The sequence below is a fragment of the Lepidochelys kempii genome, chromosome 26 (genome assembly GCF_965140265.1).
Source record: "Lepidochelys kempii isolate rLepKem1 chromosome 26, rLepKem1.hap2, whole genome shotgun sequence".
NCBI lineage: Eukaryota > Metazoa > Chordata > Testudines > Cheloniidae > Lepidochelys > Lepidochelys kempii.
Window position 1 is genome coordinate 10,544,020 of NC_133281.1, and position 27,316 is coordinate 10,571,335.

Consider the following 27,316-nt stretch of genomic DNA (forward strand, 5'->3'; position numbering starts at 1 on the left):
ACGCGCTATCTCAGAGTCCCCCCCGTCTGCACCCCCCAATGGGCTCTTCTTGCCCCCCACTCCTCCTCTTCACCCCTTCCCCCAGGTCTGTCCCCCCTCCCTTCCCATGATCCCCTTCCCCCATCTGCTCCCCGAATGGGCTCTTCTTGCCCCCCACTCCTCCTCTTCACCCCTTCCCCACCATTGCCTGCTTCTGCTGCTCCCCTGGCCCCTGCTCCCCCCATCTCTTCTCCATCCCTCATTCCTCTCTGCCCCATTCCTCCCCCCGCTTCTGCTCACCCTGGGGTCCCTCCTTCCTCCCTTCACCCCCCGGCTTTCCTTCCTCCTCATTCCTCTTCTGCTCCCCAGTCTGTTCCCCCACCCCTCCTGTCCCTTCCACCCTCTTATCCTGTTCCCCCCACTCCTTCTGTCCCATGCACCCCTCATTCCTTCCCTTCCCACTCCCCGTTCTTTCCCTTCTCCCACCCCCTGCTTACCCAGCTATAGCCCCTTCCCTGGGTGCATTATGGCTTGGATTGTCACTGTCCTGGTTGTGTTGCATCAGTCACATCCCTTGTGCAGAGGTCTGAATGCTGGGAGAAAGGCACAGGCCACTGGCCAGGTGTTTCCTGAAACATTTCCCTGTGTGCAACGAACAAAAGGGATGTTTTGTGTGAAGTTCACATACGCGCTGTAGGGGACATTGTGTGATGCGTGTACATACCTTTTAGGGACATTTTGGGAGATACTCACGCTCCCTTTTGGGATGTTAAGGGTGATACTCGCACCTTTTGAGCCATTTTGTGGGGCACACCTCTCCACACCCCTTAGGGAACGTTTGGTCTCCTTGTCGTATTTTTATTAAAGGCTTCTATAGTTTGCACGTGTTTGTAAACTGTCCGAGGAACTCAGACCATGTGCTTTCCGTCCACTCTTGACATCTCTCTTTAGATTCCTTCCATTCCTTTGCCACTGGTAGAGTTGAGACCCAGGTTCCGACCCTTGTGTGGAACATAACCCCTTTTTACCCTTGGCATTTCAGCCTCCGGTCATTGTGCAATAGCTTCCCTAAGTGCTGAAGAATACCCCACCTTCAGAGCATTCTGCACTGACAAGTACATAAATACTATTTTAAAAACACCTGGCCCCAGTATTTACTCAAAACATCGGAAACATTTAAATCCAAACTTCTCTGAGCTTCTGTTTCTCCTCCCACCTTTCCGTCTGACTTGTCCATTGCAAGATCTTCAGAACAGGGAACTCGCTCCTGCTGTCCATATTGCCTAGCACAATCGGACTCTGATTTCAGATGGGGCCTGCAGCTACTGTATTACTGTCATACAAATAGATTTTGTATTTCTAGTCTTTGAACATAAGTCTGAAAAGAAAAACTGGTACCTTGATACTGTTGTAACGAGCACTCTATAAATGTCTTACGTAGATGTCAATAATTTCATTACAATACAACAGACAAGGACAAGCTACCGTGCAGCAGCGAAAGCAGAAAACAAGGAGTCCGAATCCTGGGTTCTGTTCCCACCTCTGCCAATGACGCTTAATTTGTCTATGCCTTAGATTCCCCACCTGCAAAATATTACCTACCTTAAAGGGGATATTGAGAGAATATATGTTCTTTGAGCCCTATGTAGCTGGCATCACTCACATGTTAAGCGTTTGCTGATCGGGGCCACACGTGGCAGCAGGACACACAACTCTCAATTGTCAATACCTGTCATTTATTGCAAGTCACGTGGTATTCGATGTTTATGTTAAAGCCCCAGCGCCACAAATTAATCTCATAATTTTTGTGGGGCCTGAGTTGTCGTTTTCAAACCCTTGGGTTGTCAATAGTAGGGGGCTGCCTTTTGTCAGCCCTACTGTGCTTTGCCATGTCCAGGTTGATTATATTTAAGTGTCCTAATTATTCTATCTTTCTGATTAGGTTTGATGCTGTTTGATTACTGTAATGATTTACTTTTTGTCCTGTAAAGTATATCGTACTCAGCTCTACTTGCTGAGATGCACCAAGTTTTTCGAAACCCTGGCTTATTCCACTGTCCTTCCTGTGTTGTGGGACGTCAGTAGCTTGTCCCCCTGCAATCAAATTGTGACAAAGTGCAATCTGATAAGTTTACAGTGGATGTACTGTCTCTAGTGATCTTCGACCCTGTCCTGACTGATCCTGAGCTTTCTCTTGAAGGCTTCACCCTTGCTTATTTGATTCAGGTGCTTTGTTGCTATTACAGGAATCCAAGTCACTAGGAAAGACTCTGTGCTCCCTAGGCCCGAGGAACTAACTTTGAATCCATTACATCATTGCACCCAGACCTGCAATTCTGCGTTGCTCTTGCAGCCCTCTGCCTCAACACTTACTGCTGGTACTGAGCTGTTTACCAGGTCTAACTCCTTACTGCCCCACATAAAGAGGGTGTCATTGGATCCCATTAAAGCTGATTTTAAAACCTTTGTTCTGACAAGGCCTTCCACATTCACTAGATCACTCCCTTTGTTAAGCCTATAAATGGCTTTCAGTTGTACCAGATGGAGACACTGTCTAGTAAGGATAAGTTATGATGCGTCTATGCATGTGTGTGTCCATACACTCATTATGTGCCCCGCTATAGAATATGACCCTTCATGTCAGAGAATGTCCAGCTTTAACTCAAGCCTATATTACTTCTTTAGAAATGCAGCTTTCAAAAGGCTTGTTACAGTAGATTAGTGTGGAGCCATGGAATCAGAGGCATTTTAGAAATGCAAGATTGATTGATTGAGAGTGAGGCAGTTCTGCAGGTGGCGGTTGCCTCTAACGGGAAGATTGATTGTATGTATTTACTGATGCAGATTTTCAAGTTCCCCATATTGACTTCTTGTGCTTGGAAATTGCTGGCAAAGAAAGCTCTCTTTTCCTTTATTATATGAGTTGAGGTGGGAAGGATAAAAAAATTGGATATATGAATAAAGCATGTAGTAGGAATGCATCCAATGAAGTGAGCTGTAGCTCACGAAAGCTTATGCTCAAATAAATTGGTTAGTCTCTAAGGTGCCACAAGTCCTCCTTCTCTTTTTGCAAATACAGACGAACACAGCTGCTACTCTGAAGCATGTAGTTTTGCCATCCTCACTTATGGAGGAAGGTGGCAGAATTGGATCCAAAGGTCCTATTGAATTCGTGGGTCAGGTTCATATTTAGCAAAGAAGGAAACCCAGGGATTAGGAGGACAGCCCCAAAAGCAAGGGGCTAGAGTGGATGTTCAGTGCACGCGCTATCTCAGAGTGACATAGCTAGACTCCCTGTAACGACATGTTTAAATCCCACCAGACTCATCTTTGTTCTTCCTAGATAGATTAGCTGCCTTCTAGACGGTTTACTGTATTGCAATTGTATTCGATAAGACCTTGAAAACTGAGTTCCTATCTGAATATTAAAGACCCTCCGGCACTAACACAGGAAGTGGAGCTTTGATGGCCCCAATTTCCCTCTCTCACTGCTGTGTAATATAAATGCAAATTAATATGCTATGATTATTGGAAAATAGAAGTCCACGTTATAAAACTGTACCAAAGGGGAGGGAGCAATTCATGTAAGTGTAGTCAATTTTTGCCAAACTCAATCACTGGACCATAAACAGCTGGGAAGAGTTACAGATCTCTGCATGTATCCCAATAAGAGCAGCACATCTCCAGGCTATAGGTACAATTGTAGCAATTAGTCAGCATGCAAACATTTGATATTGAGGGATATAACACCCCTTTGCAATTTTCTTCATGCATGCACATCTAATCTATTTCTCTTTGGGCACGTTCAACACATTCATCAGCATGCTATTTGGGTCAAGTCGGCCCAGAGACTCTGAACTGTCATTTCAGTGGAAGTTAGCAACTTACATACCTTTGAATATCTGGGCCTAGGTCCTTAGCCCTCACCCAAGGATGTAAGCTGGCTTGTAACTCTTCCCCATAGCACCTGAATGAAGAGAGGATGCTGAGCGTTCGGCCTTGTCCACACTGCGATCGATTAATACCATGTTCCCATACATGTCCTATAAATCGCGTTGTTATAACATGGTGTGGTTTCTGCCTGGGTGCACCAGCCCAAGTTTACGGGCAAGGTTGTAACCAGATTCCTTTAATATAGTTATAGGACACGACATGTTGTCACATCATGGCTTTGGCGGGAACCGTGTGGGAATATTGCAGTAGTATGAGAAAAGCTCTTGTGCCCAGAGTCCCACCCTGACCAGGGCAGGGTACCAGGCTGGATGGACAATTAGCCCACAAGCAGCTCCCAGGATGCTGGACTTTCCACAGCTAGGAACTGAATCCCAGAGCCCTGATTCCCACCTCTTTGTTTTAACCGCTCAGTGTACGTCTCATATGTAGTATAAATTCCAGAGAGAACGCTAGTAGTGATCAGAAAATGCATTTGAGAAATTCATATATATTTTTAGTCAATTTTTGCCAGAATGTAGGGCCCGGTTGTAATAACTGGGCCTACATATTTACACCATTTGTAAGCCCAATTGTGGAAAAGTGGATACGTTTATAAATTGTCACAATAGCTTATAACAATGAATGTTGATGGGGAAAAGGTGCAAAAAGAATCAAAAAGCTGAATTAGTCCAAACATTATATAAGTCAAGGACTGTGTTAAAATTATGGCTGGTAAACAAGAGAAGCATAGGACAAAACATTAATGGACCAAAGTAAGAGTTTGTCTTCACTGGCCAAAACTGTACATTTTGCAATACTGCGGTAAGCCTTTGACCAGAAAAAGGCAACTCAAACCCATGTCGTGAAAGCCCAAAGTTTGCCAGGTCGCAGAGTGGCTGATAAGACCATATGCTGGGCCTGTGTTTTTCCCAGCAGAGAGGTTGCAAGAGAGTCAACGCCAGAGACAGAGGCTGCACTTTCTATGTACGCTATTCTTCATCTTCTTGTTAAAGTCTGACCCTGTTTTCTAGAACGGCAGCTCCAGCCCATCTCAACTAATTTCTTTTCCCCCCCGCCCAAAAGCACAGCTCTTCCCATCTAAAAGACTGGCAAACAAGGGGATTTTTCCTTATACAAACTTTGCAGCTAAAGAGAAAGTGGGATATGGTTAAAAATGAAAAACCTTACTTAATATTTTACAAGTCAAATGCTTTAACCTGTTTTGTTCTACTAAGTCTCCATCTATAATAGAAGGTTTAAAAGTTGTCAGTCGTCTTTGTCAGGGCAGCAAGCAGGCGGACGTCTCTGTATACCAAACCCTGAACTGTGTTTAAAAGTGTTTAATAATGGACTTACAGGGTCATGGTAACACCTTTGACTCTTTGGACCCATGCATTAATTCTGATTGACTATAACAGCCCCGATGTTGCAGTGAACTCTGTGTAGTCAGACCCCTGCACCCACACCCAGCCCGAACAGGTTCCTGATTGTGGTGGCTTTAGAATGCGCAAGGCCTTGGTCTTGCCCTTCTCTGGAACCAATATTGCCATGATATTCTGAAGTTAACATTTCGTAGTACATTCCCAGGCATGTCAGTCTATTACTTTGTTTGTTTCTCTCTACCACTTGGTAAGGACGCTGCTAAGTAAGGTCAGGGTTTTGTTGCGATGCAGTATCTTACTGGCATAAATTTAAAGGCTGAGATATTTTTGGCAGTCATCTCCATTTTTTGTGCAGCATTTCCAGTTTAAACTCAAGCGTCACCTCATCCTGGGACAAACCTGTTTCTCCACGTGGAAAAAAAAAAGAATGAAATAACTCTAACCCTAATGACACTATTAGAAAACACCCAATTATTTCAGGGCATGAAGGAGGTCAGGAAGAATCCCCAATAAGCAGGTTATTCTCTAAGGTGGGGCTTCTTGAACCTTTCTGTGAAGCATCAGGATACTGACTGGATGAGTCACTGGTTTGATCTGGCATTGCGATTCTGATATTCTGTGTCCGTTTAAAAAAAATCTGCATGACCAATTGTGTCATTTATGTGACACAGCCATGAAATCTGCTTGGAAGTCACAAAGTCCTGGATAAGTGAGAAGAGAATGGATGCATTGTCCAAGGCCAGATTGTATTCCTGAGCACCTGCTTGGAAGCCAAGCTGTTCAGCATGTATGTGTCATACTTACATGAGGGGAAATTATTTGGGAATAACCTCTGGTACACTGAATTGGGTGGTGAGTCTACAATTCTCTGTTCCTTTACAATTAGATATAGGCTGAAAGCAAAATACCAGCTCTGGACACTCTCAAAGCGTAGATAAGTCTGGATCTGGATTCTATAGAGGTTCAAACCAAAACCGCAGTTTCAGAAGTCTTTGGAGAAGTTTGTTCTGGATCCCAACTTTGTAGCTCAGGCTCAACTCACCATCTTGAGTGATACATTGTCAGAATAAGGTTAAAAACCCAACTTGCACTAAATAATTAATCTGTGGAACTCACATCCACAAGGTATTACTGTGGCCAAGAGTTCAGCAGGATTCAAAGGATTAGATATGTATATAGATAATGAGAACATCTATATTAATAGTAGATAGGGTAAAGAAAGTAGAAATTTAAAATCAGCCCCCCAAGGTTGGGAGCAAACTTTCCCTCTGAGAAGGTTACTTGATAACTTACCATCAGTGGGCTTTTTGATCCTTCCTCTGAAGCTTCTTGCACTGACTGCTGGTGGAGACCCAATACTGGACTAGATGGACCTGAGGTGTGATCCAGAAACATAGGAACTACCAGATTAAAGAGACAGACGAGGCCATAGGTGAATTGATTTGTAGCTAAAGAATGTTATATACCACCACCTAGTGGAAAACACGTAGCATCATGTTTCAAATTCTCTAGCTACAGAGGACACAGTAAATATATCAGAGTAACAGCCGTGTTAGTCTGTATTCGCAAAAAGAAAAGGAGGACTTGTGGCACCTTAGAGACTAACCAATTTATTTGAACATAAGCTTTCGTCCGATGAAGTGAGCTGTAGCTCACGAAAGCTTATGCTCAAATAAATTGGTTAGTTTCTAAGGTGCCACAAGTCCTCCTTTTCTTTTTAGTAAATATATCGTTACCCCTTTTGGGACAGTTGTTAGGCTCTGTCAACAGCTGTACCACTGTAAGATTTGCCATGTAGTCCTCTATGCTGACAGGAGAGAGTTCTCCTCTCGACATAATTAAACCACCCTCAACGAGCAGGCTACCGCTTATGTCAGAGGGGGTGTGTTTTTTCCACAGCCCTAAGCGATGTAAGTTTTGCTGACATAAGTGGCAGTGTAGACATGGCCTTAGCCAAAGTTCAGGGAATGGGGGACAGACAGATTATTTCCTTTAAGAGGAGAAATTGATGGAGTCAGGCATCTTTGTTGCAATCCTGTTTGTTTACAAACAATGTACAGTGGGCTGTTCCCCTGAACACAGGAAGAATCAAACGGGAAATAGTTTCTTTGCTCACAGCTACAAGCCTTTTGCATAGCAGCCAGCACTCAGCCCCAAAAGCTCTCTCGGCTTTTCTCATGGCCAGTTTCCCATGGCTTGCTTACATTGCACTGATGCTGATGATTCTTTGCTGCCTTCTTCCTCAGCTTCTCTGGGCCTTCTCCTGACGCTGTTCCTCACACCCATATACACCCCTCTACTAAACAATGCCCAACGAAGCCCTACCCCCACATAGTTTGAATTCATGAGCAGCCTCACACATGCCTTTGTTTTGGGCAGAGGCCTGGGCCTGCATTGTGGTGGCAGGGGAGCTATTGTTCCAGCTACTTGCTTCCATAAAGAAACTTCATGGCTTCTTAAAGGACACCTGCTACACCTCCAGTTTCAGTGAGGTTTAACCCAGTGTATGACAATGTTTCCCAGACTTGACTATTTATATTTAACAATGTAAGACTACAACAAACAAAAATCGCGTGGTAGTTCTCAAATGTTTTAAAATGTGTATGTGATGTACTCCTTTTTGGACTAAACCCTCAGTTTTCCTCATCTGTAAAATGGGGATATTAGGACTCTTTTTTCCAGGGGAGTTAAGGATTAATTTGTGTCAGTACAGTTTAAAATGTTACTACTTTTCAAAGGTCTCATAAAATTTTTTTTAAACATTAATTAATGAGGCTTCAAGTAGCAAGACTAGATAGATAAGTCACATATTGCTATTACCATTTTAGACAGGTAAACAAAGGTTTTTGTTAAATGACATCTTTGCACACACCACGTATTCTGCAAATGGGGACCATACTCGGACACATTCGATGGTATTATTGAAAACTGAATCAGCCCCCCTAATTCCCTCAGGAGCTTTTTGGCCTTTTTATGATAAGGCTGCGCAGAATGCACTGGCAAAGCAATACAGATCCAAGTATGGTCAGTAAGTGGGGAAAGTAACAGCAGTAGAGGACATTTACAGAAACTAATTAGACGAGACAGCTCATTCTTTGGATGAGTAGCTGACTTTCTTGAGGCTGAGGTATCATTTCCTGTACCTCAGTGCTGCAATCAGCATTTGGGATTTAGCTAGATGAACAGGGAATGGGCCCATTCTAGGGACCCTTTCTGCAGTTCTTGGGGTTCTTTCCATGGGGTCCTGCCATAACTCCAGTGGAGGCTGCAGTCTACAGAAGTAAAAGATTGCTCTTTAAAGCCCTGTTCCTGCTCCCATTAATGTCAATGGAAGAGATTTCACTGGATGAAGGGTCAAGCCCTTAACATACTGTATAGAAGAGGATACATTCATTTTGAAGTAATTTTTCCATTTCTTTCTAATGCATGGAAAGAAGGAACCTTTTCCTAGTGCCTTCTGTTATGAGCATGGGAGCTCTCAACCTGAAAGTGGGTAGTCTGGGTCAGTATTAACTTTAAGCATGGGCTTAAGTCCTACTTAAAGTCAAACTTGAGCATGTACTTAAGTGCTATGCGGAACTGGGACCCAAGAACTCATCAGGATCAGACCTACAGTGAAATCATGTTTTTCACAGAACTTCCAAGTGGAACAACAACTGGGACTTTAGCAGTCTCAGACTTGGATTCTACTCCCATCTAAACAGTTTCGCTCCCTCTTAGTTTGCTAGATGTGGATTTCACTATTGTAATAGGAAAAGTATGAGAGACAAGTCCACTGTCAAGTGCAGTCTTCACTCAAAAAAATTCAGCCTTAAATTGCTTGTCTTGTACCAGGATTTTTAGAGGCATCCAGTTTTTATCAAAGTGAATCAAAGATATTCTAACAAAACCTACAGGGAACTGACCAAAATTCTCATTTACACCGGTGACTGCAAGCTGTTGAGTTTCTTCAGCTAACGGAATCACACCAGAGTGAATTCAAAATGAGCTGAATCTGTTTTAGGCTTATCAATAACTCATAAGATCTCAACTCTGATGTCCTTCTGCTGAAAGGCAGAAAGAAATCTAAAGCAGATAAAGAATTAATCATTAAACCTACATACCCTCTGCATGGGAAGCCATGTGGTCTAGCAATTTGGCCACTGAATTACGTCTACGCCTGGGGTCTATTCTTGGATCTGCCACTGACTTGTTGCGTGGCCTTGATCAAATCACAGAGGGGGAAAAAAATAAATCAAGATCAGGACTTCTAGTCCCCTAGTTTTACCACTAAGGCAACATTCACTTTGGCAGTTTGTGGGGTCTGTGGGACAGGAGTCTGTGCCTCTGTTTCCTCTCCTACCCTTTGTCTCGTCTATTTAGACTACAAGCTCTTTGGGGCAGAGATTGTCTCACGTATCCATACAGCATGCAGCACAGAGGGGTCCCCGTCTTAGCTGGGGGCTGTAGGCACAATGGGAATGCAAATAAAATATTTATCTTCGAGAGAGGTCTCACTTTTGAGACCGATTCCTTACTGCATCATCAATAACCAACAAAGCAAATGTGTCAAAAAATACGGTCATCAGAATTTTTTTTTTTTTTTTTTTTACAGCTTGCATGTGTTGCTAACAAGATCATTGAGACCTTTTTAAAAGTTCTAGCATAGACCAGTGAGTTGACGGGGCTATTTTTATTGACTTTAAAATAATTCAATATTACAAAAAAAAACCCCAAAAAACCCAAAAACCACACACAAGCTGCTTGGGAAGATACATTTCCCTTTCACACAGCTATCACAGAACAGATTTTCAAGGGCCTGGTTCAGCAAAGCATTTAAACATGCCGGTGACTTTCTTTAGAAGTTAAACACATGCCTAAAGTTAAGTGCTTTGCAGAACAGGGACAGAGGTTAAGCATGTGGTTAAAAGCTTGGCAGAATCAGGGCCTACACTCAGAAAGGCCCATTAGGATAATCGAGCCTGACCTTGCACCTAGAATTTCACCCAGTGACTCCTACATTCAGCTCAATAATTCCGGTTCCCCGGACTGGTTCTCACCAACCGCTGATATTACCACCAAGGAGCAAGGTTTCCATTGAGGAGAATGGCTCAGGTTTGAATGAGGCTGAATGCCACTCATATTTGCACACAGGCATCTTTACATCTTTCCCTGGTGACTGACGGGGCTGGCATCAATTGAAACTAGCAAATACAATAAGTCAGCACGGGAACATTAAAAAAAAAAAAAATAAAGCACTCTCTTGCCCTCCTTTGTTTTATTCTGTCTCGCCCTTTTTAAAAAAAAAGCTCAGGAGATGTGATTAGTTTGCTGCCCGCCGAGTGACCATTTAGGAAGACAACAGCAATGCCGGTGCTGCGAAGCATATACTGAAATCTAATTAGAAAGGACAGGATTGTTGTGCCAACTCATCCTTGTGTATCCTGCAGGTTTTCCTGTCCTTATTTATGTTCAGCTAAACGATGGCTATAAAAATAGCAGTAGAGCGCTAAGCCTCTTAATGGCAAATATAGCTGAATTTGGCTCACTGCAGTCGACAGGAGCAAAGTGGAACTCTACTGCAGGGGCTAATCTAAGCTAGATGCCAGGAAAGATGCTGTAGATTGTACTAGGATTGTGAAAATAAAGCCCTGCTCGAGGATCATTTATCTTTCTAGGGCACCCAAAGTGCTCCAGGGGAGTCACATTATTTCTCTTTCAGTTCTATGGAGGTTTCACACAAGCTAAACTATAGTATTTAGGACAAAAATTACAAATCTATAGGACAGCCAAGACCCCTGCCATCAGCCAGAACCCACAGCCCCTGGAGCCTCAGCCCCTCCAGCCATCCGTTAAGGGCTGTTTTTTCAAAAGAGCTCAGCAGCCACTTTTCAATCTGACCTTTGAGAGTCTAGAACAGCACCCACTTACTGAGTGCCCCCAATCACGAGGGGGTACCTCTGCAGGGCCCCACCCCTGTTTTCTCCTTCCCTGGGCACCTTAAACAACCCCCACACCGTCCAAAGGAAAACTCAGACATTCCGTTTAGCCAGTCCTCAGGTACCCACCAGCCCCACGCAGGCCCCCAACTCAGCTTAGTGTCTCTCTGTCCTTTCTGCAGGAGCCAGTCCTACACCCTGCAGCTGTTTCGTCAACCTACCTACACTTTCTGGGTTTCTTTTACTTGAGCAGCCCCAGCTTCCTACCAAGCTTCCTCCCGCCTCTCACACACTTTTTCAACCATCCCCTTCCTGGTAGCATCCTGCTGCCTTTTATGTGGGGAATCACCTGATTCCTCTCAGGTGGGGCTCATCAGGGCTGGTTTAGCTTGAGGGCTCCGACCTATGGGCCAGCCACCCCATTACAGAGAGTAACAGACTGAGTGTAATCTATTGCTTAAGCACTTTGAGAGCCTCGCACAAAAGGGGCCGAGTTATGTACCTATTTAAAGTGAAATCTTTCTCACTTTTGCTATTGATTTCCATGGGATCAGGCTTACGTCCCTACAGCCGGTCCAAAATCTCTCTTGGGTAACAGGTGTGATGCTCCGAGAGCTTTGCTGCAAAACCAGAGTGCGCTCAAATACTGCTGAGGGTTTACATCTCCGTAACAGCTGCTGGGAACTTCTGCATCTGGCGTGAAGATTTTCCATTCACATTAGCACCTGCCACCAGTGATGCTGGAGTAGAGGCTCAGTAGGGAAGCTGTCAGACAAGAGGATGAGGTAGCCACTCTGGGCGGCCCCACGGCACCTACCACAAGGCTGTTCAGGGAGGTGGGCGGGTTAGCAAAGGTCCTGCAAAGAACATGGCATTTAAACTCGTTAAATCCAACAGTAAGCAGAATTTAGTGCCCATAGCTCCAACCACATCACTTTGGATATTGGGTAATAATTGCTGCCTCTCCCCTCTCCCCCCTCCCCCCCCCGACCTCTCAGTGCCTCCCAGGGGTGAGTTTTTAATTAGACTCTTCCTCAGAACAGCTCCAGGCCCTGAGAGCTGGGACACTGAAACCAACGCTGAGGAAACATAACCTCTTGCCCTAAAGCAAAAGCATTATGCAAGAGTTACTGAACCAGGAGAGCATCCATACAGCTTCCTTGCTCTTCTTCTTAGGATTCTGTCTCCTTTTCCCACTTTTGTACCCACTCTTCCCTAAACACTAGAATATGCGCTGTCAGGATCATTTGCAGGGGGGCAGATTGGACAATCTAGTACAATTTTACTCGATTTACATTTCTAGAATTCCCCTCAAGGCCCCTGCATGGCATCAACCGAAAAAGGGACACCCTTTGGGGACCCTCTGCACTTCCCCTAGGTGACAAGAAGGGAATCAGCAGGGTCCAGGGTGAACCAATTCATCAGAACATGAGAATTCCCCAGCTAGTACATCAAATCAAGCTCACAACTGCAGCAGAATTTCAATCCCTTCCTTCGCAGAATCATAGAAATGTCGGACTGGAAGGGACCTCGAGAGGTCATCAAGCCCAGCCCCCTGTGCTGAGGCAGGAACAAGTCAACCTAAAGCACCCCTGACAGGTGTTTCTCCAACCTGTTCTTAAAAACCTCCAGTGATAAGGATTCCGTAGCCTCCCGTGGAAGGCTATTCCCGAGTTTAACTCCTTCTTGTTTGAAAGTTTTTTCTAATATCTAGCCTAAATCTCCCTTGCTGCAGCTTAAACCCAACTTCTTGTCCTACCTTCGGTAGATCTGGAGAACAATTGATCCCCGTTCTCTTGACAACAGCCCTTCACGTATTTGAAGACTGTTACCAGGCCCCTTCTCAGTGCTTTTCTCAGGACTAAACATACCCATTCTTTTCCACCTTTACTCACAGATCAGATTTTCTCAAACTTTTCCCAGTTTTGTTACTCTTCTTCAGTTTGTCCACCTCTTTGCTAATGTGTGGTACCCCAGAACGGGACACTGTACTCCAGCTGAGGCCTTACAATGGTTGAGGTGAGCGGGACAATTACTTCCTATGTCTTACAAGCAACATTCCTGTTAATACACCCCAGAATGATATTAGCTTTTTCACAACTGCATCCCATTGTTGGCTCATATTCAGTTTCTGATCCCGCAGATCCTTTTCTGCAGCACGACCACCTAGCCAGTTATTTCCCATTTTGCAGTTGTGCATTTGATTTTTCTAAAAAGTACGCTTGAGCTTGTCTTTATTGAATTTCATCTTTGTGAATTCAGACCAATTCTCCAATTTGACAATGACATTTTGAATTCTCATCATAGAATATCAGGGTTGGAAGGGACCTCAGAAGATCATAGAATCATAGAATCATAGAATATCAGGGTTGGAAGGGACCCCTGAAGGTCATCTAGTCCAACCCCCTGCTCGAAGCAGGACCAATTCCCAGTTAAATCATCCCAGCCAGGGCTTTGTCAAGCCTGACCTTAAAAACCTCTAAGGAAGGAGATTCTACCACCTCCCTAGGTAACGCATTCCAGTGTTTCACCACCCTCTTAGTGAAAAAGTTTTTCCTAATATCCAATCTAAACCTCCCCCACTGCAACTTGAGACCATTACTCCTCGTTCTGTCATCTGCTACCATTGAGAACAGTCTAGAGCCATCCTCTTTGGAACCCCCTTTCAGGTAGTTGAAAGCAGCTATCAAATCCCCCCTCATTCTTCTCTTCTGCAGGCTAAACAATCCCAGCTCCCTCAGCCTCTCCTCATAAGTCATGTGTTCCAGACCCCTAATCATTTTTGTTGCCCTTCGCTGGACTCTCTCCAATTTATCCACATCCTTCTTGTAGTGTGGGGCCCAAAACTGGACACAGTACTCCAGATGAGGCCTCACCAATGTCGAATAGAGGGGAACGATCACGACCCTCGATCTGCTCGCTATGCCCCTACTTATACATCCCAAAATGCCATTGGCCTTCTTGGCAACAAGGGCACACTGCTGACTCATATCCAGCTTCTCGTCCACTGTCACCCCTAGGTCCTTTTCCGCAGAACTGCTGCCTAGCCATTCGGTCCCTAGTCTGTAGCGGTGCATTGGATTCTTCCATCCTAAGTGCAGGACCCTGCACTTATCCTTATTGAACCTCATCAGATTTCTTTTGGCCCAATCCTCCAATTGGTCTAGGTCCTTCTGTATCCTATCCCTCCCCTCCAGCGTATCTACCACTCCTCCCAGTGTAGTATCATCCGCAAATTTGCTGAGGGTGCAATCCACACCATCCTCCAGATCATTTATGAAGATATTGAACAAAACCGGCCCCAGGACCGACCCTTGGGGCACTCCACTTGGGGCACATCATCTAGTTCAACCCCCTGTTCAAAGCAGGACCAATCCCCAATTTTTGCCCCAGATCCCTAAATGGCCCCCTCAAGGATTGTACTCACAACCCTGGGTTTCGCAGGCCAATGCTCAAACCACTGAGCTATCCCTCCCCCCATCCTGTATACCAAAGTGCTTGCAACCCCTCCCAGTTTGATGTCATCTGCAAATTTTAAAAGCCTGCTCCCCACACCATTATCCAAGTCATCAATGAAAATATTGACTAGTACCAGACCTGGGACTGACCCCAGCAGGACCCCACAAGATACACCCTCCCAGTTTAACAGCAAACTATTCATAACTACTCTTTGAGTATGGCCTTTCCACCAGTTATGCACCTACTTCTCTATTTTGCTTATGAGAATGTCATGTGAGACTGTGTCAAAAGCCTTCCTTATTCAGCAGAGCGTCAGGACTTTCCTTATTCAACAGAATTGTGCAGTGCTAACTTAACCCTTTGGACACTCTATGGTTCTTCCCTAAAACCCAGGACCTGCTATTTGGCCTTTCCTACAGCTTCTCTCCATTAAGCCGTCTACTTCTGCCAGATTTTTCCCCTGGGATGCTGCCAAGTGCTTCTTAAAAGTACTTCTCCTGACCCCTCTCGCTTTCATTGAGCAAGGTCTCTCGTACAAAGTGTTACTTCCAAACTTTCACAAGACCCTTCGGTGACTGGACTCCACCCATCAGCCAGAATCTTGAAACAGGGTGTTGGATGACGGGTCTGTTCCAAGACCCGGGCCCTGTGTTACAATTTCCCTCTTTGTTCTGGCCAAGCTCACCCAAAGACACTCAAAGAACCTGAGTCAGTGGCCTCTATATCACTGTATCACTCAGAGCACAGTCGCCTGGCTGGCTCAGTCTTTCTAAGCTTAAATGAAAGCACTTGGCTCAGCTCTGCTGTCTGAAAGGACTTCATGTCTCCCTAGGAAGTGTTAGAAGATCCACTTTAATTATCCTTGGCATTTCTGAGCTTAAAGCTGCTGGTGGCCACCTCTCTCTCAGCTCGTGTCAGCTCTATCCCTAGCAGGAGGAAAAGGCCTTAGCACAGTCTGGGGAGCAGCCTCCTTGGGAGCAGGATACAGTGTTAGGGCAGAAACACGGCAGTTTTTATGGATTGTGGCAGGAGCAGCAGAGAGGTGAGATACCCAGAACCTGGGATCTACCATTGACTGGAGTCTGGCTGCATTCAGGCCCTGTTGCGAGTGCGTGAGGTCAGGACCCCTTCACCAGCACCTACCCCTACTGTTCTTTGTCCCCGAGCCTTCTGTTGGATTATTCCCATGCTGCGCATTGTCTAAATCTTAAGAGCTCTTCTTAATGGGGGAAACAGGCATCGGTGTTACTACAGCATCGTATCGACACCGACATTGCTATCCACAGGCATTCAAAAATTATCAGATTGGCTTAAAAAAAACTATAAATGTGGGGTGATTTTTCTTTGCCTCCTGGTTTCTGAGCCTTCAGAGAGCACTTGGGTCACACTGTTAAGTGTTTCTCTGCAAGTAGGAAGGTCAGAAACTCACTTTTTATGTTACCTTATCCACAAGCCCCCTTGTATAATCCTCACTTTCACTTTAAAACCTCTTCTTCCCCTCTCCTCCACCTTCCTAAAATATAACTTTCACCTGCCATGTCAGCTGCAGACACAACGCTGACTCATTGCCTGGCCTCAGCTGCCACCTTCCTCTCTGGACTTGGCTCTCACTTGATGGATTTCAGCTGCTCCCAGCCGGTATGTAACAACATCTGGGAAGTGGCAGTGACATCTGACCAGAGAGTGAACAATGTCAGGAAGGGTGAAGCGCTGAGCCAGCATGACACAGCACAGCAGAGAGGCACGTGTATATTTCATTTCCTTCCAACAGATGGGTTAAAGCAGCAGTCAGGGAGAACTGACATCCTGCGTTCAATCAATCCGTTCCCTTGGCCCTAACGTGCAAGTCACTCAATTAAGGACAGTGCAACAACCCAGGGAATAGAATTTAGACCCCCCCAAAAAAGTGTGTGTGTGCGGGGGGGGGGGGGGGAATCAGGACTTGGAGGTTAGCACAGAACACAAGAGTGTACAGGGAAAAAGAGAAAGGGAGGCAGAAAACCAAAGGGAACTTAAAAATGAGCACTACTGTCTCAAATCAACCTGTTATATGGGAGATGTTCGCCCGGAAAAATTCTCACCTGAGCCTCAACACGTGTGTGGCGTGCACTAGAAGTGCTACTTTGCATGGGAGGAGCAGCTTTCCTTTGAGACTCTCACATCCACCAAGTCTCAGCTCCCACCACTGCCGGCTGATAACTACGGGCATTGCCATCACCATGTTTTGTAGCTAGGGGAACAGATGGAGAGGGGACGGTGGCCTTTCAGACGCCTGGAACAACCTTGGCAGCTGCCTTTGCTTACCCCCTCTTCAATAATCAGGCCATAAACGACCTGCCCACAGCTACAGACTAGGCCTGTGGGGGAGTCAAGACTAGAACAGTGTCCCTATTGTAGCAGCCAGAAGTTCCCTCCCGTGTTACATGGGTGCAATAAAGGCCACTTGGCTATTTGGCATACAATGCCAAGTGACCTGAGATTTCTGAGTGCCTTAATTTCTAAGTTCCCAACTTGACACGTTAGAGGGGCCCCATTTTCAGAAAGCGCCTGGTCCCCAAAGATGTGTACAAAAGGAAAAAACAATACAAAATAAGGCACCCCAAAGAAGCACGAGACAGTTTTGAAAATCATGAGTCAGGAAGTCCCTCCTCAGTGTCTGTCTCTGTACAGGACCCTGGTCTGGGGCCTGTGTTCTACTGGAACACAAACACACATTTGCCTTCAAAAAAAAATAAAATAAAAATGCTCCAGTTGCCTGGTTTATAAGAACAGGTCAGACAAACACCAGTCAGAGACGGTAATCCTGCCCTAGGGTAGGGCAAAGAACTGGATAGCCTCTTGAGGTCCCCTCCAGTCCTACATGTCTATGGTTCTATAGTTTGGATATATAAAATAGAAAGCAACTGATCTATTGGTTGTCAAGCCACGTACCCTGTGCCGGCTTCAGTTAAAATGTCTCTCTCTCAGAGCTGGATCCCAGGGTATTGTGCTTTCTTCTAGAAGATAGGTGGAGGCACAAGTCTCCCAGGAATAAGATGTCCTGTTACATTTGATTAAAGCCATCCTCCAATTACTGATTTTCATGTTTGACAACTGCTTGCGCAGCCCCTTGATAGGCTCAGAAGGTGCTCCTTCTATCAACATAGTTACCCTTCAAGAGTTGGCATTGTGGATGGGAAGGTAGAGACCAAGCTATTGATTTCAGCCATTCTACCCAAGATGGCCCACTCTTCTAAAAAAGCTTAGCCTCCACATTTTACGCTTTGAGATAACTCCTTAAGGTAAATAAATCCCATTCTTGCTCCCTCCAGCTTCAGCAGACTCCCCCACTCAGGGTCTGGGCCCAATGTGAAGCAGTTCAGGCTGCATTTACGAGCTGTAAACCTATCCTATGGGAATTAGATGAGAAGCACCAGGAGGGACTGGAGCCCCTCCTGACCCGCTAAACATATGAGGGTCAGCCTCTCAGTCTCTCACACAAGGGCTCCAGGAACTGCTGCAATACATGGTGTGTTAACTCTAGGCTTCCCCCTCCCGCCACCTTGATGGTGAGCACTGGGACTCAATGCACTCCCCCGCCATTCAGCTCGCTGCATGTGAGCCCATAATGAAGATGAAGCTGCTCAAAACTCCATCCTGGCAAACTCCTGCCCACTGTCTCTGGCAGATGGCAGCATGAATACTGGAAGAGGAGGCAGTAGACAATGGCAGATCCCAACGAAGGCTCAATCTTGGTACCAGGCAGAATGACTTCCAGGAAGTTTGGGAATCATTCTTTTTGTATATGAGCGTCTTCGGATTTAAAAGAGACATGCTTATGAACCACACATCGACTATAGTGCAGTTTATTCATACTAATGCATATGCTTGAATTTTACATTACAATTTATCGTTCCATACTTGCTTCTTGGGACACCCAGTTCAATTACACCTCGGAAGCCACTTCGCTCTTATTGACATCAAGCAGAAATCTACCCGTTGTCCTCCGTTTCTTCTGAATCTCCAGAATAATCTGACAAAATGCAGCTAACAGAGCAATAGAAGCGGATAACGTGCAGCACTGTCCAAGCATAGCTTTTCTTTTCATATGTTTAGGGTATTATGTACAGTACAGGGTCTAAATCTAGGGCCAAATGACCTCAAATACACATATAAACAGATGAGCCCAGTCTGCAAAGAGGGGATCTGAACTTCCCTAATGGTCACCAGTATTCAAAACCAGAATTTTACGATATGAAACATTCAGGTCCAGGGCCCAGCTTTCAATTCTTCATCCTGCCTCGCCACAAAGTTTGTTTAAAATCCTTCATTAAGCAAAATCTTAAGTCGTCCTTATGAAAGGATGACCAATAAGCCTTAGCAAAATTAACAGCAGGGTGGGAAGCAGCTGGCACTCAAGGAATGTGTTTGTCAGGTAAGTGGACTTATCAGCCTGACAGGGGTTCTTGTATGGCAAATGCACGCTAAATCATGGCGCACACATCCAACTTCCTCTCCCATTTGCATCAGACTGGCAAATAGGTCAACATTCCAGATGCAAATCTATGATGGTGAATGATGACGTTGGAATTATTTTGATGATTATGCAGCAGTGCAAAATTGGATGTATTATATTTGTTTGCCACAAAGATCCTTGCTATAGCTTTGATCTATTTGAAAGGCAATATATGTTCTACAATACACTCTCCATTAGAAATATAAATCTCTTTAGACAAAAATCATTTTTATTTTTGCTGAAATTATATACCGTTCATCTCTCCTTTGGGCAACTGCTCAGCTTGGCTTGCCCAAGAACCACCTCCCATTCGAAACAAGAAGAGCTCCTCCTACAGTAAATCCTTTGCTTCACCTAATGTTGCAATCGTGCCTGTCGAATTCATGTAAACACAAAAAAGCTGGCAATAAAATATTTACAGAATGAGGAAATTGCATCCACTGATAAATCTACTTAGTTTAGGTTCTTACATGTTCCATCTTTGATACCCAGGGTCAAGTTAACTAACATCCCTTAACACGAAGCTCGTTATAACTTGAGCCACGCTCCCTGGTTCCAGGGTGCGTTTTAGTCATCAAAATCTGGAATGTCATCGTAGGAGTAACCTCTGTAGCCTTTGGAAGCATAGTACGCGATGCGCAAGTGATAAAAGCCTGGTAAGAACACCAGGATTCCAATGATCAATACCGGGATAGCTCGGTCTGTTCCCTGGAGGAGAGAAGCAGAGAAACAGGAGAAAATTAATAAATCCTCAAAGCAAAGGCTTTGTAACAGAAGCTTGCCTCAACTGGTGTCCCACCCTGGCCCTGCCTCAGTTTCCCTCCTCGCCCAGACAAGCAACCACCATAAGCAGTGCTCCGACCTTCTCGGCCCTTGTGGAGTCTGGTTTATTAACACAAACTAACTCAAACCAAGAGTCTCTTGGCCTTCTTCTCCTGGACTTTTAATTCCTTCTTAAGGATTTGCTTCTGCCCCTCACTATAGGTAACTCTAGCCAGACCTGTCCCTCCAGCTGGTAGGGACAACTTCTTCCTCCTCTCGACCACTGTACACTGTCAGGCCCACTCCAGGCTCTGAGACTCTCCGGAGACCTCTCCTAGCTCCTGTTCTTCCCCTGTCTGACAAAGCAGGCTACCATCATGTGATGTCTGACCATTGGCCTAAATCTGTCATCCTCTGGGAGGCAGATAACTAGGCCCAGGTGGAGCTGAGCCCAGCTGTCCATAAAGGGCCAGTTCACTCTGTGCCAGGCTTGATTTTAAAAATCACTCTAGACCAGAGCAGCTCCGATGTGATTAATGTTTTACTTGACAAGGCACAGGGGAGGGGAACTATTGTTAGTTCTCATTCGGTTTATATGGCTCCTTTTGCAGCTTGGAAACAGTGCAACTTTGTGATGCTTTAAAAACAAAACAAAACTGCCCAGCACAAGCCAAGGCCTGCAAACTTTGCAAAGGGAAAACTCTCCTGTGAACTGGCATTGCACCTGAACAAGGGTCAAATCCTGAAGTCCTATCTATTTAGCGATCAATTCATCTACCTCTAAAATGTAGCCAGCTCTGGAGTGGTAAGCAGCAGCCATTATTGAAGCAACATGGCGTAACAGCTTTAGAAGGAGAAGAATACTGTATCCAAGTGGAGTGACAGGCACAAATGTAGGTACCGACTACCTTGAGTGCAGCTTAAATGCCTAGATGGGCAAGCAAGAAATAATAATAATAAAAAAAACCAAAACTACAATTTTATGGACTATAGTTTGGCCAGAACACTCCTCCAGAAGGGGGCCATGAGATCTTTAGTCAAAAGCAGTGATCAGGACCTTAGCTGGACGTCTCCTCTGAAAGACAGCAAGCCCAGCACTCCCGTCACCACGATGGGTCAGTACTGGTAGCTGGCAGGACATCATTTTTCCTTATGCAAGCACAGACCAGCCCCAATCACACCTAGCTAGAGAATGCAGATGGGATTACAGCCAAGGGCAGCAGGGCCGCTGGCAAATGTTATTCAGGGAGAAAAGCTCTCACTCTGCCCACAGGCCTTAGCAGTGAAGTTCCATATTTAAGACAAATAAAAGTTGGCAGGAGGGGATTTTTTTTGGCACTGAACACAAACCATATTTAAGAAGATATTTAGCCCACTTACTCCTTTGCTAATGTATCCTGCGAGGAGAAGCGCTCCTATGACAATCAGAAGGGTGCCGATCATGAACAGCACAGTGGCTAGTGCAATGGCCTTGTAGGGGATTTTGGGTGGGCTCCTCTTGAACTGCAGGGAAGGCAGATATTAAATGGCATTAAAATGTAGCATGTTTTTGGCGTGGGCACGAATCCCACACCTAGAGGTGAGCGGGGCAGATGGCGGCACTCAGACCAAGCAGAGAAACCACCACAGGGGTCTTCCCTAGCCGGGGGGATTGCGAGAGCAGCAACAGCTTGGTCGTATCAAGTAAGCTCCTCAGTGCCTATCGGCTCAGAGGAATTCTGCCCACGTAACACCCTGTTCTTTCAGAGCAAGGATTCATATGCCCTTGTTCCCAGATCCGGCTGTAGCTCAGACAGATTTGGAAGTGTCAGCAGCGTCTGTTCCCTTCAGAGCTGTCACTCCACAATGGGGTCTTCTCATCCCCCCGCAAAGGAACAGATATAGATCTAACCTTGTTAAAATAACCAGGAGCTTGGACTAGATGACCTCCTGAGGTCCCTTCCAGCCCTCATATTCTATGATTCTATGATCCCCGGGGCCGTTCCGCTGCCCGGCACAGATTCCGTGCTGGAGACGCAGCTGGAGGAAGTGCAAGCCAAAGGAGAGGGGCTTTAAGACACCTTTGTCCCTTCCTGATTCTGGGCTGCACCACGGTGCAAGCGGCCCTCTCGGCCGTACAAAGCTATGGTAGCCTCCCCAATGCTCCCATCGCAAGCCTGAATGGTCGCAGCCACGTACACTGTGACTGCACTCCCTCTCCTGGCACTCGTGTGCACGCATGGAGCATAATACAATGGGACACGTGCCCAGCATAGCAGCGCACAAGCCAGGGGAATTCTTCTTTCCCTTCCTGCAGGCTGTGTAGGTGCCTTATACCCGACCAGAGCAGCACACAGGGGCCAGAGAGGAATCTCATCCCGCCATATTTATGGAGGTCAACAAGGAACAAGATCAGAGCTGCAGGATACTTTTGTCACATAAGAAGAAGGAGAAGAAGAAGAAAAAAAAGGAGGTTTCCCTCTGTTTTCCCCTTTTACCTGCAGGTCAATATAACCATCGTCAGTACTGGAGAGCTTGGAGTACTTCACTTTGCTACTGGGGATCCCAGCAGCTAGATTAGTACGTGATGGCATCATAACATGGAGGCCGTGTCATCAGCTATAACCTGAAACAAACAGAGCTGTTGCTTATAGCAGCCTGGACAAAAGGCAGTGTGGTAGAACACAATGCTTGGAGTTTCTTGAAAGGTTAAATGTCACTTCTAAAAGAAACAACTTTCCTGACCTGTGTTCCTAACACCACCTTAACTCATTTAGAAAACAAACAAAAAACCACCACACCCGGCCTTTATACAGCACGTTTCCATCCACAGGTCTCAAAGTGGTTTACAAATGTGAAAAAGCACATTTATCCCCATTTTACAGAGGGGGAAACGGAGACACAGAATGGGGTAGTGACAGTGACGATACAGGGAACATAAAGCCTAGTGAGCTGTGTGGTGGGATATGCCAACTCCCTGAGAAAGAAAGGAGTACTTTGGCACCTTAGAGACTAACACATTTATTAGTAGTCTCTAAGGTGCCACAAGTCCTCCTTATCTTTTTACGGATACAGACTAACACGGCTGCTACTTTGAAACCTCCCTTAGAAAGGTAATTCTTTCCCTGCATTTATGCTATTTGTCCACTCCTTATACCTCACTCAGCATAGGCCCTATTCAGTTTCACAAGCGCAGCGTGGCAAAGCCTAGATAACAACTACAACAATGGAATATTGAATTCCACAAAAACCTAGACCTGATTTCAGTGGAATTTAAACCACCACCTGTATTCGGGTTTTACAAAGTTTTGTTGTTTTAAAAAAAACAAAGCCTCACCTTTGGTCATAATTTATACACAGGCACAAATGTACCCAAACCTCCCAGAGCACACGCTAACTGTGATCATGGACACACACCCCGTGCCACGAGACCATCCTAAACTGGGGCCATAAAGCTTGGTATTAAACATATTGCATTAGCATCCAGGAACCTCAGTCAAGGTCCCATGCTAGGCACTACACAGACAAGTAACACAGAAGACAGAACCTGCCCCAGAGAGCTCGCTCCTTATTCAACTCTATTTTGTTGAGGACGTCATGTTCTACAGAGACATGCTGCTTTTGACACAAAGGCTTTTGAGGTCTGGGGTTCCCTGGTCACTTTGGACCAGAGAAAGATGTGAATTGAAAACCAAGGTTTCCAGTCTACAAATTACCCACAAAAGCTTATGCCCAAATTCATCTGTTCGTCTTTAAGATGCCACCGGACTCCTCGTTGTTTTTGTGGATACAGACTAACACGGCTACGCCTCCGAGTCTAAACACTCGGACACAGATCTGTTTTGCAAAATCATTCGAAACGTTTAGTTTTCATGTCATTGTGGAACAAAAACAAACTTCAAAACCTTGGAAGTTGTTGCAAAATGGAATTGCCTGTTCCTCCAGACCGCTCCATCACAAGACAGGCCAGACACAGACAAGTGGACAGAACAGGCCAATAGGGAGGAGGAGATGAAGGGATCAAAATAAAACAGAAAAACAGAAGTCACAGCTCCCTGTTTGCCTACCTAGATTAGATCTGCGAAGGAGGTGATGTTCAGTGCCGGAGCTTTATTTAGCCAAGCCACACTTGTGCCCTGTAATTTCATCTTGCTGTGAATCCAAGCCCTGTGGTTTTCTTGCTGGCAGTGACACCCATTTGAGATTGTACTCACCAGGATGGCGTATCTGGCTTTGTTGTACAGCTGATGGCCTTGCTTTCTCGGAGCTGAAACCTGCGTTTATCCTGCCATCGATGCCTCTGTAGCAATATGCAGGCGGCGATGTCTAAGCTGGCCTGTCAGCAACCCAGCCCTCACTGCATTCCGCCACCAGAAAAATCTCCTGGAAGTCTGAAACCCAGGATAAGTTAGCTGTTCCTTCCACAACCACTGCTGCTTAGGACTCATATCCTGGTCTCAGGTATCTATGGTTCTGAAGGAATGACCTCAAACCTGCTCTGCAGTCTGCATGCGCTCTATAGCCAGTGGGCAGTCCCATATTTAAACAGCATTTATTGGATACCATGACGCTCCAATGCCATTTAGCTGATAGGGAAAGTGCAGTTCCCTGCACCAGGCTTTTACTGCCTGTTTTATTTACTAAAAGCAGAAAAACTTGAGAATATTTTTGCTCACTAAGTGTATATCCTGATTCTCCAAATTACTTGGGGGAATTCTGCCCAGCTCTATAATCTATTGAACAATTTTCAGAGTAGCAGCCGTGTTAGTCTGTATTCGCAAAAAGAAACGGAGGACTTGTGGCACCTTAGAGACTAACCAATTTCTCTGAGCATAAGCTTTCGTGAGCTACAGCTCACTTCATCGGATGCATTCAGTGGATTTTTTCCACTGAATGCATCCGATGAAGTGAGCTGCAGCTCACGAAAGCTTTTTATGCTCAAATAAATTGGTTAGTCTCTAAGGTGCCACAAGTCCTCCGTTTCTTTTTATTGAACAATATACTTTTTCAAGCTCTCGCTACCTCCCTCGAATTGAAGGCGCGTCCCCCTTTCTTGAACACAACCCCATCTAACTCTGCCAGCAGGCCTCTTCTTCCCGTGCAAACCTTGCACAAGTGGTAAGTCAGAGGTACTCTCTGCATGTATTGAGCATATGCTTTGATTTAAACTTAAATCTGGAGACCCTAGCTGTATCCCAAAAGACAGAAGAAATGAATGGTCAGTTCCTAGTAGCAGATGGCCAGCAATGTCTTAGCCATTGGCTCGATTCAGTATTTTGCTTCCTTTTTGGACAAAGCAAGCAGACAAAACACATTTCTAATTTCTGCAGCTACTGATGACAGAGATAACCCACTCCTCAGTCACTTCACTTTTGGGGCCTACGTCCTCACCTACTATCAACATTCAATGACAATTGCCAGGAAGGGCGTGGTATTGGCAGACACCGCACAAGAAATACTTTGCGCTGCACTTTTATATACACTAAATAAGTCCCCCCCACATCCATGAGCTAGGTATTATCTCCATTTTACAGGTGAGGAAAACTGAGTCACAAAAGTGCTTTACTCACCAGAAGTCTGGTCCAGATGCTGGACTAATCCCCAGATTTCCTGACTCACAGTCTTGTGCCATAACTACTTATTTCCACTGAGAGCAAAGTGGGCCCAATTCTGTATTGACTTGCCCCAGTTTTACATCAGGGCAACTCCAGAGTCTTTTCTAGAATCACGTCCGATTTACACCCAGTATAAATGAGAAAAGAATCAAAGCCTGGGTGTTAATGCTAGTAACTGTCAATAAAGTGGAGATTCAGAGCAAGCCATTGAAACTCTCAGAGTCTTATGTTCTCGTTTATATCAACGTCAATCTGGAGTACATCCACTGAAAACAACGGATATACTCGGGATCTAGAATGGGCAGTATCTAGCTCCCTACCTGCCCTTCTTTACAGCTGAAATCTGTCTGCAATCCAAAATTTTTTTTTATGATGTCTAGCCACCTTCTACATGCCATAAAAGTCAGTTGATTTTACTTCCAGAATAAAGCTCAGGCTCACTGACAGATCTGTGTCACAGGAAAGGGTGTTTTTTTTAAATAAACTTCCACTCCCACTGCCCCACCAGGATTGCTTCTACAGGGGGAGTCTGTCCTGTCCTTGTAAGGGCGACAAACTCTTTCTCAATCGTAACCCTGATAAAGAGGGACCACTTTAGAAGTTTTAAATTCTCCCTAGTGTCACAAACTCCAAGGAGAGATCCAGAGAGCCTGGAAACATCCAACTCCAGGACCTGGATCCACTACCCCTTTAAACAAATGTAGATGAAGTGTTCTGATGAACAGTATTCTCTCTGCTCACAGGGAGAATTCAAAAGGGAGCTGTTCATAAGCGTATCTGGAATGGCATGGCTCTGTCACTTGGGTGGCGGATCGAACCAGCCAGTTCAGCGTGTGCACCCAAGAGGTGCAAAATGCAAAGGTTTTAGCACGAAGAAGCAGAATAAAAATTTCACTGCCACAGTGTTCTGTACCTGTTGTCCAAGCCCATCTCTCCCAGTCCTGCCGTGCCCTCTCCTGCACCTAGTGCAAACCAACCCCAGGAAGTTTACTCCCCCTGACCCTCATTTCCTTCCAGGTTATGGCACGAAACCTCATTTTGATTTGACCCCATTTCTTCTTTAAAAAAAAACAAAAAACCCAACAACAACCAAGCCCTTGATTGGTAGCTGAAGAGTGGCACCTGATTGGACAGCTTGTGCCAGCTGCTGGGGCTGTGTGTCATGTGTGTCACATGAATGGGACACGCTGGGGCTTGTTGGCTGAATTCAGAGCTGTCCTGTGTGGGCTGGTGGGTGAGGGGGATCCCAACTTCGGATATTTCTGGACAGTTGTTTTGTTTGGTTTTTTTTTGTCAAGCATCTTGCTCTTACAATTAAGGATTCTGCAGTGTCGTTTCATGAGGCACTTATCAATATCTCCCTCGTATTTTTTTCCCACTCACAATTTTTGACTCAAGATGGTAAAATCCCAGGTAGGCTGCCTGCAGAAGCTTTCTAAATCGGTCAATAAATTCAAAGGGCCACTCTTAGTTATTTACAAAGTGTATCAGATCACTTGCATTGATCCAGCACTTTTCAACCCAAAGGGCTGAACACACATAACACAGGTTTGTGCAACACATAATCACTCCGCCCCCGCTCCCCACCACATAAAAAAATTATGAAGCCCTCAAAATCATGAGCTGCTGTTTATAAATAATAAATGTTGGGATCTTTTTATTTGCCATCCGGCGTTTCAGCGTTTAGGGTTCACACCTTCCAACTTTGATCCCCAGCAAGAGCGAGAAGCTTACTTCAAAAAAATGCCAAACAAGCCACGAGGAGGGCTTTAGGTGCTAGAGATACAAACAAAA

The 27,316-nt window shown here is 45.3% G+C and overlaps 2 protein-coding genes across 6 annotated transcripts in view; both read right to left on the reverse strand.

Moving 5' to 3' along the window:
• Positions 1-16,367, reverse strand: part of SLC23A2 (solute carrier family 23 member 2) — a 124,327-nt gene extending 107,960 nt beyond the window's left edge. The window contains exons 1-5 of the mRNA XM_073325290.1: positions 16,203-16,367; positions 11,740-12,069; positions 6,588-6,694; positions 3,872-3,946; positions 477-980 (exon numbers count right to left, since the gene is read on the reverse strand). The gene's annotated coding sequence lies outside the window, so the exon portion shown is untranslated. The remainder of the gene's footprint in view (positions 1-476; positions 981-3,871; positions 3,947-6,587; positions 6,695-11,739; positions 12,070-16,202) is intronic.
• Positions 16,368-18,500: 2,133 nt separating this feature from the next.
• Positions 18,501-26,538, reverse strand: TMEM230 (transmembrane protein 230). Of its 5 annotated transcripts, XM_073325011.1 has the most exons (6): positions 26,436-26,534; positions 25,478-25,626; positions 24,122-24,298; positions 22,406-22,533; positions 21,309-21,431; positions 18,501-19,874 (listed from the first exon to the last, which is right to left on the reverse strand). In XM_073325011.1, exons 4-6 carry the CDS (start codon positions 22,502-22,504, stop codon positions 19,734-19,736), a joined length of 363 nt encoding a protein of 120 aa, XP_073181112.1. In that variant the 5' UTR covers positions 22,505-22,533; positions 24,122-24,298; positions 25,478-25,626; positions 26,436-26,534; the 3' UTR covers positions 18,501-19,733. The 5 variants fall into 5 exon arrangements, with proteins under 5 accessions (XP_073181112.1, XP_073181111.1, XP_073181113.1 ...); XM_073325010.1 differs by lacking the exon at positions 25,478-25,626 and having other exon boundaries at positions 26,436-26,537; XM_073325012.1 differs by lacking the exon at positions 24,122-24,298.
• Positions 26,539-27,316: the final 778 nt, after the last annotated feature.

Coding starts and splice junctions, on each gene's coding strand:
- TMEM230 (XM_073325009.1), bottom strand. CDS start 22,504: ATGATGCCATCACGTACTAATCTAGCTGCTGGGATCCCCAGTAGCAAA. Junction 21,432..22,405: donor ATGGTTATATTGACCTGCAG/GTAAAAGGGGAA, acceptor CCTTCCCTGCAG/TTCAAGAGGAGCCCACCCAA. Junction 19,875..21,308: donor CAGGATACATTAGCAAAGGA/GTAAGTGGGCTA, acceptor TCTCTCCTCCAG/GGAACAGACCGAGCTATCCC.